We start from the raw sequence: 12,357 nt of genomic DNA, 5'->3' as shown, positions 1-12,357 counted from the left end.
CCTTTGCAGAGAATCTGGGAATATTCAGGGTCAAATATTCGATTTTTATGAGCTCAATCAAGCGATCATAAAAGCAATAATGCGAAGTAGGTAAACATGTCCGATTGCATCTCCGCTGGCCGGCGTTCTGTCCCGGTGTCCCGGAGGAGGGTTTTTTTTGTGTGCTGTAAGATGTTCGATCCGATTACCACCCGTCGGTCGGGCGGAGATTGATGAGACCGGGAAGTGATGGCGGCCCTCCATGTTTGGCTTTGTTTGGTGTCGAGTTTGCTTATTCCTTCCCGAGGCTCTATTGCTCCCTAGGCTCTTTCACTCTAGTTGCCCACTTTATGGCCAACTGAAACCCGCTAGAGAATAGACGACGCACCTTCAATTCCCCCGCGGGGCGTGTGACAGTTGCGATTTGATGATGGGGTTTCACCACGTTCGTTGCTTTCACCACGATCAGCAGCGATCCACCGATCGTGGCGATATGCACTGGCGCAACTTCGTCCACAGCAGGTGAACGATAAACGTCCGATCGCCCTGGGCTGGACACTGGATGCGATAGCAAGGCGAAGCATAAATCAAGCGCACGGAATTGACGCGATCGAGCATCAAAATTATAGCTTCCCCGTTTTTGATTGCCCCAGTCTTCTTATTCGTCAAGATGTTGTGCTGTTGTTATTGCTCTGCCATGGATATGTCCCGGGCATTATCGGGAGCAAAACGTAAACGTAAGGCGACAGCCGATTGGCACTCATTTGCACTCGTGATGACGAGGCAACAATCCGGCCCGGCTGCAGCTGTGGTTGCGGCGACAGCAAATGATTGCTTTTGTAGTAGTAGCACGGTGCATGATTGGCATGCACGCGAAGTGCATTTAGAAACGCATAAAAAGCGCCGATCGGCTTGAGCATGAGCCATCACTTTATCAAGGCGCCCCACAGATGGGCCGTTTTCCAGCTGGGCAGGGACTAACAAGCTCGGCTGGTGCATCGAGCGGAAGACGGCGCATATCGCTAAATCGACCAGCATCTGATGGCCGAGCACCGATCCCGAGGATGAAGCTGTGAAACGGAAGCTTTGCAGGCTCTCGGGGTGAACATTGCGTGCCCAGCACACACGCAAACACAGGCCAGGCCGTCTGTGTGTCAGCCATTCTGGACGTGGAAGGAAACGACGACCGCAAACTACATGCTACAAAAGAGCGAAAGGAAGCTGAACAAACGGTGGGCAAAATGAATAGCTATCACCTCCCCATCCCTCCCGAGGTTTGGTCCCGGTTTTGCAGCATCCGGACGACAAGCTGGAGCATCAGTTTGGTAGTGAAAGAGAACGAGGTATAAAATTCGACATGAGCATACGAAGTCTCTGCACCACTTCTTCCATTAACCCTCCCTCGACCCGACCCGAAGCGAGCGAGCAAGAAGAAAAGATCGAGTGAATATTATTATGATAATTAGGTTCCAGCAGCCACAACCGGTCGTATCCAGCCAGCAAGCAACATATCGCCAGATCGCCGGCCCTCTTCTGCCGGGCTTCTGCTCGATCTTCGGCGAGGGGTTTGTTTCGACTTCAGCGTTCCAGCATCCAGCGTGTCATAGCGGAGATGTTCGATTTCGTAGAACTCATCACCAGGATTCCAAATTCGCCTGGCTCAGGTGGCCCGAATGGCAACTCTTCAAGGCTTTCGAAGCCGGAGCATTCCACCCGGTGGAATAATATTTGCTATGATGCGGACCGGTGTTTGTCTCGGGTACAGATTCTGGGCACGAATTAAGCGCTACCACGCTTCCAGAGGAAGCCATCGCGTGGTCCCATCAGAGAGGACCATCGCGTGAACCTGAATCGATCGAGTTTGTGTAGCTGCAGCAGCAAAAAAAAAACCACCCATTTAATGTCGCTTGGTTTGTCTCCTTTTATATCTCCCCTTTTCCACCATCCTTTTCACCCCTGCGCTCGGTACAGGTTGTGGTGGCATAATGTTGGGCATGATGGTCACGAGCGGTGTTCTGAAGTTCGCGAAAAAATTGGAACGGCACACGACGCATTGCTCACCGTTCACCGCTCTTGCAATTCTACCATGCCTCCTTCACAGGTACATACACACCTCTGGAGTAATGGCACCTGTGCTAGGGCGTTTTCGTCCTACACACACACACACACACACGGGTGTACTGGCGAGGACCACCGAACCGAAGTACGCATATTTTCTGGTCGATTTGTATCGCTTAAAAACCCGTTCACCGGGTCGTGGACCAACTGCAGCTGTCACTGCAAAGGTAAGATCCTTCCATTGCTTGTTGCCAAGGCAACGGGGCAAACATTCCGCACGGCGCGAGAAAAGTTTGTGCCGGGGTTCTTGCCATGCTCGGTGTCCTGGCACCGAGCGGTTTGGCAAAATTGGAATGTTATTAATTGCCTGCCGTGTTGTGGGACGCCCGGCGGGCAAGGAAGCCCTCCCCCTCCCCCGTGCTCGGGCCAATGACCACACGACAGATGGAGGCAGACCAACATCAGTGAAGACGCACACCGGCGGTCGTTAATATTCTTCGCCGCTTCTCACGTGGTCCGTTCGCGTTCCGTCTTCCTGTTCGGTTGTTTTTTTTTCTTAGGACCCGGGACATTACAGAGCGAGAGAGAGAGGTTAAGAGAGCTTGCCCTCCGGGAGGATCGAGCCCACCGGAGCGAAGATACGCCGAACCAGATAAGGTTCGGAATTGATTACAGGAAATCAAATTTCGATGTTTCTCGCTCATTCTCGCTCGAGGTTTTTTTTTGGTGGTTGTTGAATTCACATAATTTCGTACCCTTGGGGGTTTGTTGTGGACCACTCAGCGCACCTCAGCGCCGCACGGTCCTGCAACCTGTTCCGCGCGTGTGTGTGTGTGCGTCGTTCACCAGGAAAGTGGAGCACATAACTTAAGGGACAGTTGGAAGTCCCGGACAGGCTGGGCGAGTCGTCCAAATGAACGAGAACAGGTACGAAAGGTCAATCAATAATTAGTGAAAGGTGTTACCGAATTTCCACCACAGTCGATGGTCTCCGAAAAAAACTTGCTCTCAATCTTCGCTCGCTGAAGATGTTTCTTTCACGCTCCAACAAGGAAATGGAACGGAAAAAGTACGCCAATCACCACCACGCTCATCGCATTTCCGGTGCCTGGCTGTACAAATTGGTCGCTATTTGGTTGGGAACAATAATAATTGGGAAACTGCATACGTCAGTCATCTGTAAAACGACATGTTTTGCTTTTTAAACGACAACTTTTAAATTGCACGAACTCTGCCTAATCGCCGTCCATTATTGCAGCCACGGCCTCGGAGTGTGTGTGTGTGTGTGCCCGTTGTGACGCTGTTGTTCCGCAGCTTATAATTAAGCTTCTCACACTTTAATTCCTTCGCCGGTGCAGATTGCTGGCGTTTTTGTGTCGTCCGCATCGGGGTCCTCTCCGTTTTTGCTCTCACTTGTTTTTGCTAAATGCCCGGCCTGGGTGCATGCACACATGTGGCTAAAGTAGATGTGCACGTGCGAACCAAATGCATCGCCGCATGCCTTTTTATCGTCCAGTCGTTTGCCATTTCTTTCGCAAAGTGCAACCCTTCTCGAAAGTAATAGAAAGCAACTAGCATAGCGAAACGTAAAAGCACAATAGCCATGCATAAACGCGACCGAGGTCCGTGCCCGGTTGCCTGTGAAGCATCCGTTTGGAATTCATTTTCTAAATGAAAAACACAAGCCGTGCCTGCCAAGGTGGGGAGCAACGGTGGAATGATATATTTATGACGCTTAGTGTGGCTAGAAAAATGGGTGAACAAATGAGGATTCTCGTCTCGTGCGAAGGAAAACCATCACGTCGCTGCATCACACAAATTGCATGGGCGATTGATTAGCAACGGCACTCTGGCAAAGCATCGAAACATGGTAAATGATTTCGAATCGATTTGTCAACGCTTACCCAGCGTACCTCGGTTTCATTTGTGAGATCATAAATAATAATTCTGGAAAATGTTCCTTTCGGCGAGGCTTTTCAGCTGCCGCCCTACACCCAACCGGACAGAAGCGGTTTTTGCCCCCGAGGCACCGGCAGCCGTAGCAAAACCAATTTGCAACGATGCCATTCCCCGGACCACTGCTCCATCTTCCGGGGCGACAAGTGATGTTTTCATCCGGCGACTGCATTCTTCGGCAGGGTAGCTAACCGGACCATCGGCTATGGGATTGATTAACCGGACTCATCCATCACCCTCAGGGGTTAGCTTGGGCTTAGTTTTACATGGACCAATTCTTTGCGCAGGGGTGAGCAAATCGCTCGCGAGTGGAGTGTAATTTGCGTATGAAATTAAAAAGGCTTTTACAATCCCGTGTGTGTGCCCTCTGTGTGTGGAAAAGCGCATCATTCTACTATACCCATTTTATCCTTCCGGGGGTCTTAGAGGACGGTGCAGCCGGGTGGAATCCCGGGTGCAAATGGAAATCGATAGACCGATTTGTGGTAATTGTCCATTTCCGATTGTTTTCCTTGTTTTTCGCAACTATTCGCCGGAAAGTGGCTCGAAAATGGCCCCTTAGGCCAACGCCCGTGCGGGAGAGGCCATACATTGGCGGTGAGCATATGCATACGTGTTGGGGGAGAGAACCCTACAATCGGAAACACTGATTTTTCGAACTGATGAACGGAAGTCGACGGTTTGGCACACACACACACTCGAAGTGCTTGAATTGTTTCTGAAATTCTCGATCAATCGATAGATCGATCGATAACGATTAAACTGTGCGAACAGGCGGGGCAAAATGGAACTGAGGGTTTGCTTTCGGATAATTACCACCAACTGTTCTGACCGGGGCCTCAAACACACACACACACACACACACACACACACACGAATATAATGATCGCATTACCTACCGGTGAAGCCTCGTCCGGAAGCTCTAGCAGCATGTGGTCAGGCCGGGAAATTAAAATTCTTGTTATTTCCTCCTACCGTCGGCTTGATATCAACCTGTCCGTCGTAAAAATCCTTGACGTAGGATCACTTTCACGCAGGACTACAGTAGGTGACAGATTGTGCGCGCGTGTCCTGGCGCATGGGTTCAATTACGCTAAAAAGGATACGGTGGCAGAATCTGATATCGATACTGGGACGGTTCGCAGCGACTTAGAGAGAGAGAGAAGCCCAAATGCGCAGTTGGAATGACATTTTAATTGCTGGCGGCACACCGTCAGCTGGTTCGCACGCGGACATCAGGTTTTCCAGTGCTTTTCCTTTTTCGTTTGTATGTTTTCGTCTGGGCGGATGGACGACAACTGCACCTCACCGATCGATTCGTTGGCGGCTTCCGCCACCGACACTGATCACTGGCTGGGTGGCATCTGGCGCTACTACACACGATCGACGAGCCGATCCAACCGGAGGTAATCTCGCCGCGACCGGTCCGGGACCACACGCGTACGAGCGGCGAAAGGTGATCGGTTTCATTTGTCGGCTTCTGATAACCACATGGACAGGGGTGGGCAATGGAAACCAGAAAAGAGAAAAGCCCTTAGAACCTTACACCGCTGAGGGTCTGTCGAATGGACGAATAACCCTTGAGGGTTGGACAGTGTTTTTCTTGGTAGATTTTTTTTTGGAACGAAGTCTTGACATGAAGTATAGTTGTTGTTGAATTATATCAGAATAAATTTTTGATTCTAATTTTGCAGAATATCTCTTAGCTTGAGAATCAAAAGAATTAAAGCCACCGGCTCTATTTCCCAGCGAGAATGCCACATTCTTGAGGGTTAATTATTGCTTAGGCAGCGTAGATAAAGGAAAGGAAGCGCTCAATCGAACCGCGAAGAACCGGATCGACTGAATCGTATCCGAAACCGAAAAACCCCACCCCAGCTCAACGGAGGGTGCATTTTTTAATCGGTTATGGCTCGCCCTCGGTTCAGCGCGCCCTCGATTTATGGAACCGAGGCCGTAGAATGGAACGTGAGAGCCACCCCGGACTCAAGCCGGGTATGCCCGGTAGATTGTGTCCACTGCTCCTATCAAAGGGCTTCTCCTAAGCTTCGTTCCCATGTGAATCTCGGGAAGTCGCGGCGTTCAATCAATCTCGCGCCAAGACCGCAACTAATGTGCGGCCCAGTGTTGTCCCGAGCCGATGATGACGATGAGCGTGATGATGCTGATGCATCATCCAACCACCAGGCTTGAGCATGATCAGTCGCGACCAGTCCGCGTATCATTAAGTCGCACCCGAATTATCCACCGTCGCCGGCATCGCTTCGGGAGCGTTTCAAGGTTTTTCTGGAGGAGCTGAGGGGCCCAAAAACTGTGCCTAATTCGGTTACCCGTTGTGCGCCGGGTGTCGATTGGGCACCGGCCCGTGTGACGGTGGCAAATTATCGTTATTTAGGAAGCGGGAAAGAAGAAAAAAAAGCGAAGCCCTTTTGTCCAAAGGTTCAAGCGCACCGAAAATTCCAAAAGAAGCCAAGTACGTCCGCGCGTGGAACCGCGGCTTTTATTCGGTAATGACCGGGATGCGGGAAGCGACCCAGGTGTTGAAAGAGGCTTGGGCGGCTTCTGCGCCGGGTAGCAAGTGGCCGACACCATAAGCGCATCGACAGCGCATTCCAAAGCAACCCATTAGCAACCGAATTGGTTTTTTATTCGCCAGGCGCACCAGCATCAACAGGAGGAAAAAAAACTTGCGGCAAATGCGTCCCCCCCTTCGCTCATAATGGTGTGCTGAAATCGACCCCTACAAAACACCCCCCACGATAAAGAGAAAAAAAAGCTCACCCTGAGACGAATCGGATTCACCCATCGGCTTCACCCGCTCGGATCAGATCGGATGTAATCCGCAGTTTTCGTCCGGTGTAGGTGAAGAATGAAATAATAAGCGAAATTAATCGTAATGATATTTAATAACAGTAATACGCTTCACCCTAAAAGCTTCACTATGAAGGCAAAAAAAATCCCGGGAGGCTTCCAGAGAATGCTTCAAGACTCTAATGGCCCCCCGAAAAACCCGTGGAATCCGGGCTGAAGAAACAGTAAATAGAAGATACAACAAAAAAATGCGCACGCTACAAATCTCCGTTTTTGGACCTGGCTTTTGAAGTTCGCTTCGGAAGTCTCTTGAAGAGGCGAACTTTGGGACCTCGCGACTCCGCCAGCTGCCCTCAGGAGGAAAGACAGGGTAGAAAATGACAATCGAAACTCGGCGACGACAATGTCTTAAACCGCGACAAAACACGCAAACACACGATCATGATCGCGGTTTAGGTTTTGTGATTCCGCCTGCCACCTACCCCGGCTACTGTGTTTCTAGGGGCGCTGTTGTGTCATTTCACCCCAACCCCCATGAATCGATCGAGAGAGCACGTAATTGTCACCTGCAACGAAACAATAGTCACCCGCTGCCTCGGGTCGGGCATTAACGGAGGAGGCCCAACATTATCTGTGAGCTTTTGGTGAAGTTTTGCTCCACCGGAGGCTCTCCAGGGTTGCACGCATCTAGCACGCGCATTGGGACTCTCGAGGGGAGTTTTTTTTTGGCAATCATTAGCGGGACGCGCACGTGTAGTGCTTCAGAGAGGAAACAAAAAACCCCGATACCAAAGCTCGGGGCGTTCCGAAGAAAACTTCTGATTCCGAGGTCTGTTTTTACCCTCTGTGTGTGTGTGTGACTGGTTTCCCTTAATTCGGGAATGGAATGTGCGGCAGCGATTGTGTTGTTGTTACTGAGCGGGGTTATGTTTTTGTCATTCGTCCGATCCCACCAATCTCACCGCGCCCCGTTTTTTGGTGGGTGATTTCATTTCTAATAATGGTTCCGCGTCGTTGACTTCGCGCAATGATATCGGCCAGGCGCAGGCAAGAACAACGATACTAACGAAGAAAGGCAACCTGCTTGAAGTTGAGGAGGTTTTTGCGTAGCTTTTGGGGTCCTCGTTGGGGACCAAGATTTACTCTTTTTGTTTTGGCTTTGCCACTCACTTAATCCCTGGTTGCTTTTGGTGAGCGCGGTAATAACGAGCGACACGAGTGTCGCAATCGCTGATCTACCGTTGGCGAACCGCGCAGTACGTGGTGCAGCTTCACAAGCTTTTGACACCTACGCGCCGATCCGAACGAATCTCCGGGAGGGTCCTCAGCGGCCGATCGACCGATTGGACTCGATCCGGGTGGGAAACAAGATTCCTCGGCTTAGCTTGGATCGTTTGGCTCTTGATCCAGCGTGCACCAGACTCCGTGTCCCTCTCTCGTCTCGCATCTTCCTGCTTTCGTCCCCACTTCCTTGCGAATTGTACACCCACCTTCTTTTTGTGCTCGTTACGCCGGCATTAGCGAGGCGTTGTCGCGCGGTGGTGTGGCGTGTGATAAATGAGCTCGAACGTTCGAAAGCTTGTCGCGCGAGTCGCCGCGTGGGTTTTCGTTCGCGCACCGACGATCCTTGCGCGGTGCGACAACGCGATAAGGCGCACAAGGTGCGCATTGTCGTCCCGGTTGTGTTTTTTTGCGTCCGTTCGTTCAAGGCGATGGAGATGCATTATTATAGGCCGTGTTTTTTTATCCATTCTGGTTCTCCTCGCCCGTTTCCCCAACCACCAACAAGTCTTTCCAACAAGTCTTAAAAGAATGGTTCCTTCCATAATGCGACCACAGCCCGTTGGCTGCATTCTTGGCTGGGAACGGCGGATTCAGGTCTGTGCGGTGCGTGTTTCGTTTTTGTTTTGGTTTTTTGTTTGTCTCGCTTATTTCGCGATCGATCGCATTTGTCGCATAAAGGATGACATTCTCCAATTTTCGGTGCGTGGGAATGAATTCCTTTTCACCCGGTTGTTGCCGGGTCGGGAATATGGCGGGTGCGGTGCGTGTAGGATTTATTTTTATCTGTTGCTTTTTCTTCGTCTGTTTGTTTCCCGATCCGATCAGTTCTCGGCCGCGGATCGCTTGAGCCGACCTCCACGAGCGTGCGGAGGCGTTCGTAAGACGTCACTTCAATCTTCTAACGCTTTTTCACTTCTTTCACGCGGCCTCAAGAAAGGCCCATTTGCTTGCCCGAAAGCTCTCGTGTATGCCCCGAAGGTGAACTACTTTCGGTGCAACGTCGGTTTAGGATCGAATTTACATAGTGACAACGTGCCGGCGGTCGTGTGAATCATATCAACGTGATTCGAGGATAGCCGTCCGTGTGTCGGAAGCATGTGTGTGTGTGTAGCTTTTAATTGATTGAAAGCATCCGACGATAACGCGTCGGTTGAAATTGATTTACCCAAACCAGACGTGGTCGGGAAGTCACGCGACAGAAGCACTCGTTGCGGGAGAGATACAGGCGTTAATTGATTTAAGACCGGAGAAACTTAAATTAATGCAGGTAACGTCTTATTAAGGGACAATCGAGTGAAAATGTTAGCGAATTTGAGAGCGAATTTTATGATGAAATTGCCTTTAAAACCGAGCAAGAATTATTATTAGTGATACCTTCCCGGATACGATCGCGCCTCTTATCAAAACGTATCCGGCAAACGGGGAAACACTTTGTCGGTTTAATGTATCACGCGGGTTCGCTACCGGAAATAGCGTTTGTCCATTGTTCGGTGGCACCCGTCGTCGAAATCGAATTAGAACGTGGTTCGCGTTCTCGCTGCCGGTAGCGCTTTCAAGAGCGGACTACTTTCGGGTGGCTTTGATATTTCGCTGCAGACCGCCGCCCCATACCTACATTAGCATATGCCCTTTTCCGTTTCCAGCGCTCACAGCTCCCCGGTCGCGTCACTCCCACGTGCTCAATTTTCCCGATACGCTCAACGGAACGCCCGCCAGAAGCGCATCTGTGCGTTAAACGGTATGTCAAACATATGATTAGATTAGAGCTTTCTCAGCGCACCGGTGGAATGCGTATTTCCCTTTTGATGTTGTCGTTCATCTTGTCCTCCACCAAAACCCTTCCCCCGAACATGAACGCGATAACTACCCTCCCACACCCCCCCCCCCCCCCGCCAAAACCCAATGTCTAGCCGAAAGCCATCGTGGTAAAGCTTTCGAGCGTGCAGGTGCTAAATGGTGGCGGCTGCGAAACGTCATAACTGGCTCACGCGTGAGCGAACGATATTTGGTCCGGACGATCGTACAACTTAAAAGGGGGATTTCTACAACCCCCCTAAAAGAGACGAGAAAAGGTGCGAGTTCCTTTAGCACTAAAGCACCATTCAAGAGTGAGGGACTGCATGAATCATGTGAGAGAGCAAGTCATCACGGCTGACGCAACACGGAGACTGCAACGCATTCCACGCGGCGTGCATGATTAGTATCACAAACTATTCGGATGCAAGGTTTCTTTGCTTGCGAAAGGTAGCGCACAGAGTAGACGCGTGAGATGAATGAAATGCGCGTCGGTTGGTAATGAGTCAGTCGGTCGGCGGTGCATTATGCATCTCGAATGCCTTGAGATGGTGGCACGAGATTACGAGCGCCATTGGGGAGAAGATGCGAGATGCGATAGCTACTGCAGGCAAACGGAAGCGGATGATTTGTGTAGCCTCCGAGGCTCACCGGAATCACCGGAAGAACGACTCGCGTGATCAATGGGATGGATGGGGCAGAGATACTTACATGAACGCACGGCGAAGCTGAGCGCCGTCAGCAGTATCAGCAGCAGTGACTCCACCGGGAAGCCCCACGATCGGTGGTGATTCCTTTGCATCTTGGTCAGCATTTTCGGCAGGTTTCGATTCGCGTTTTTATCGCACGCAGCGAAGCCGAATAGTTCAGTTTCCACCCCAAGGGGCACGGTTTTTCGTTTGTTTCGCTAGTTCGTTCGATTCCCGGCGTTGTTTTCTTCCTGCCGAGGGCGACCCTCCGCGACGGCTTCCGCGCGCGGCGCAACTTTTTTGTCCGCGGCAAGCTTTTTGTTTTAATGAGCTTTTCACAATTTTTATGGCTGCACGCCATTCACCGCACCCCTGGCCGGTGCGGTGCCTTCGGTTTCGGGCGGAAACGGAGCACGGGAAACGGTGGTACACATTCGAAAATTCCACTCCGCACGATACAAGACGCCACCAGCGAACCGAAATGCGAACCGGAGAATCCGGAGACCCACAACGCTGTTCCAGCAAACCCCCGGGAGAAAAAACGTCAATGCGCTGTGAGATGGTTGTCGACGGGCTAAACCTACCGAACAATTGACTTTTCTAATCCATAAATTAAGGAAATCTCATTAAATGATACATTTTCGTGGTTCCGTATTTGGGAGGGTTGCTTTTGTTTGCGGTAAAGACGGCTCCAAACGAGGTGGCGAATGGCGTGAGGAAGCAGCACTAAAGTTTAGCCGTTGCTTTGAAGTTGCGATAGAACGCGGATAAGGCAAGCGACCGTTTCCGGGGCTGGAACATTCATAGACACCGGTCACAAAATCACTCGCACACGATAATCTTGCTGATGTTGAATGATTTTCAATTAAATCTTTTCACCCTACACAAACACTCGCACACGTAGGCACACACCGGGAGTAAGCACCGGGAAAGCTTTCGTAAGCACCCCCGAACACGCTGGATGAGATCACTGGAAAATTCACTCCTAACATACACGGTTTGCGAAAACGGTGTTTTCGCGATCACTATCGCAACACAGCACTCGCGATATCGTGGCCGCTTCCCGAAAATGACTAAGCAGGCGTGATGAATGAAAACCTTCGCGCAAAACACTCGCGATCAAGATTGAATGAAATTGAACGAACAGACACACATGCACACACACAGCCAACTATACGCGCACGCCACTGGAGGCCACTCACTGCGGTGTGCGGTGATCAATAATGGGCAATCGGATCGGTTCGGTCGCGTGTTGAGCAGCGAACTTGCACGCGTAAGTAGCCGCGATCGCAAAAATGTTGGAGTAGGGAATCGCGAATGCGCGAAATAGCGGTCTGAGCGGTCGACCGTCTTCGTCGACGTGTTTCTTCAAACTGGTTGGTTGTGCCGGGTCGGATCTGCTGTGGCTTCCCTGCTGCTGCCGCTGCTGCTGGTGCTTCAGGGAGGTCGGGCTGCAGGTTTGGGTTTGTTTTTTTATTACCTTTTTCCCGTATCTGCCTGCACTCTTCTTCGTCTCGGCCAGTGGACGGCAAACTAGACGCGTTGAGATTTAAATGGTATGGTGTAAATTGATGTAATTGATGTAAAATGTTGTTTTTAAATTTAAGTAGAAAATGAGAAAAAATTGGCTCATTATATTAAAAATGTTTTGGAGTATTATATCTCAATGCATTGCGTTGTAAGATTTATATTTAATGATTTCTTAACATCTTAACGTTGAAAAGAGCTGAAAAAGGCAATATTCTATTTTTAATTTAAAAATATAGCGATTTTACATTGGTTTTTA

The 12,357-nt window shown here is 50.5% G+C and overlaps 1 protein-coding gene across 1 annotated transcript in view; it reads right to left on the bottom strand.

Annotated features, from left to right (window-relative positions):
* The window catches only part of LOC118502986, a 33,167-nt gene extending 21,132 nt beyond the window's left edge, over positions 1-12,035 (bottom strand). Inside the window, exon 1 of the mRNA XM_036035778.1 lies at positions 10,594-12,035. Coding sequence (XP_035891671.1) covers positions 10,594-10,696 — 103 coding nt within the window. The 5' untranslated portion in view covers positions 10,697-12,035. The remainder of the gene's footprint in view (positions 1-10,593) is intronic.
* Between the last annotated feature and the right edge of the window lie 322 nt (positions 12,036-12,357).

This window comes from Anopheles stephensi, chromosome 2 (genome assembly GCF_013141755.1).
Source record: "Anopheles stephensi strain Indian chromosome 2, UCI_ANSTEP_V1.0, whole genome shotgun sequence".
NCBI classification, from domain to species: Eukaryota; Metazoa; Arthropoda; class Insecta; order Diptera; family Culicidae; genus Anopheles; species Anopheles stephensi.
The sequence above is the reverse complement of the archived record's forward strand: the minus strand, read 5'-3'. Positions and strand labels throughout refer to the sequence as shown.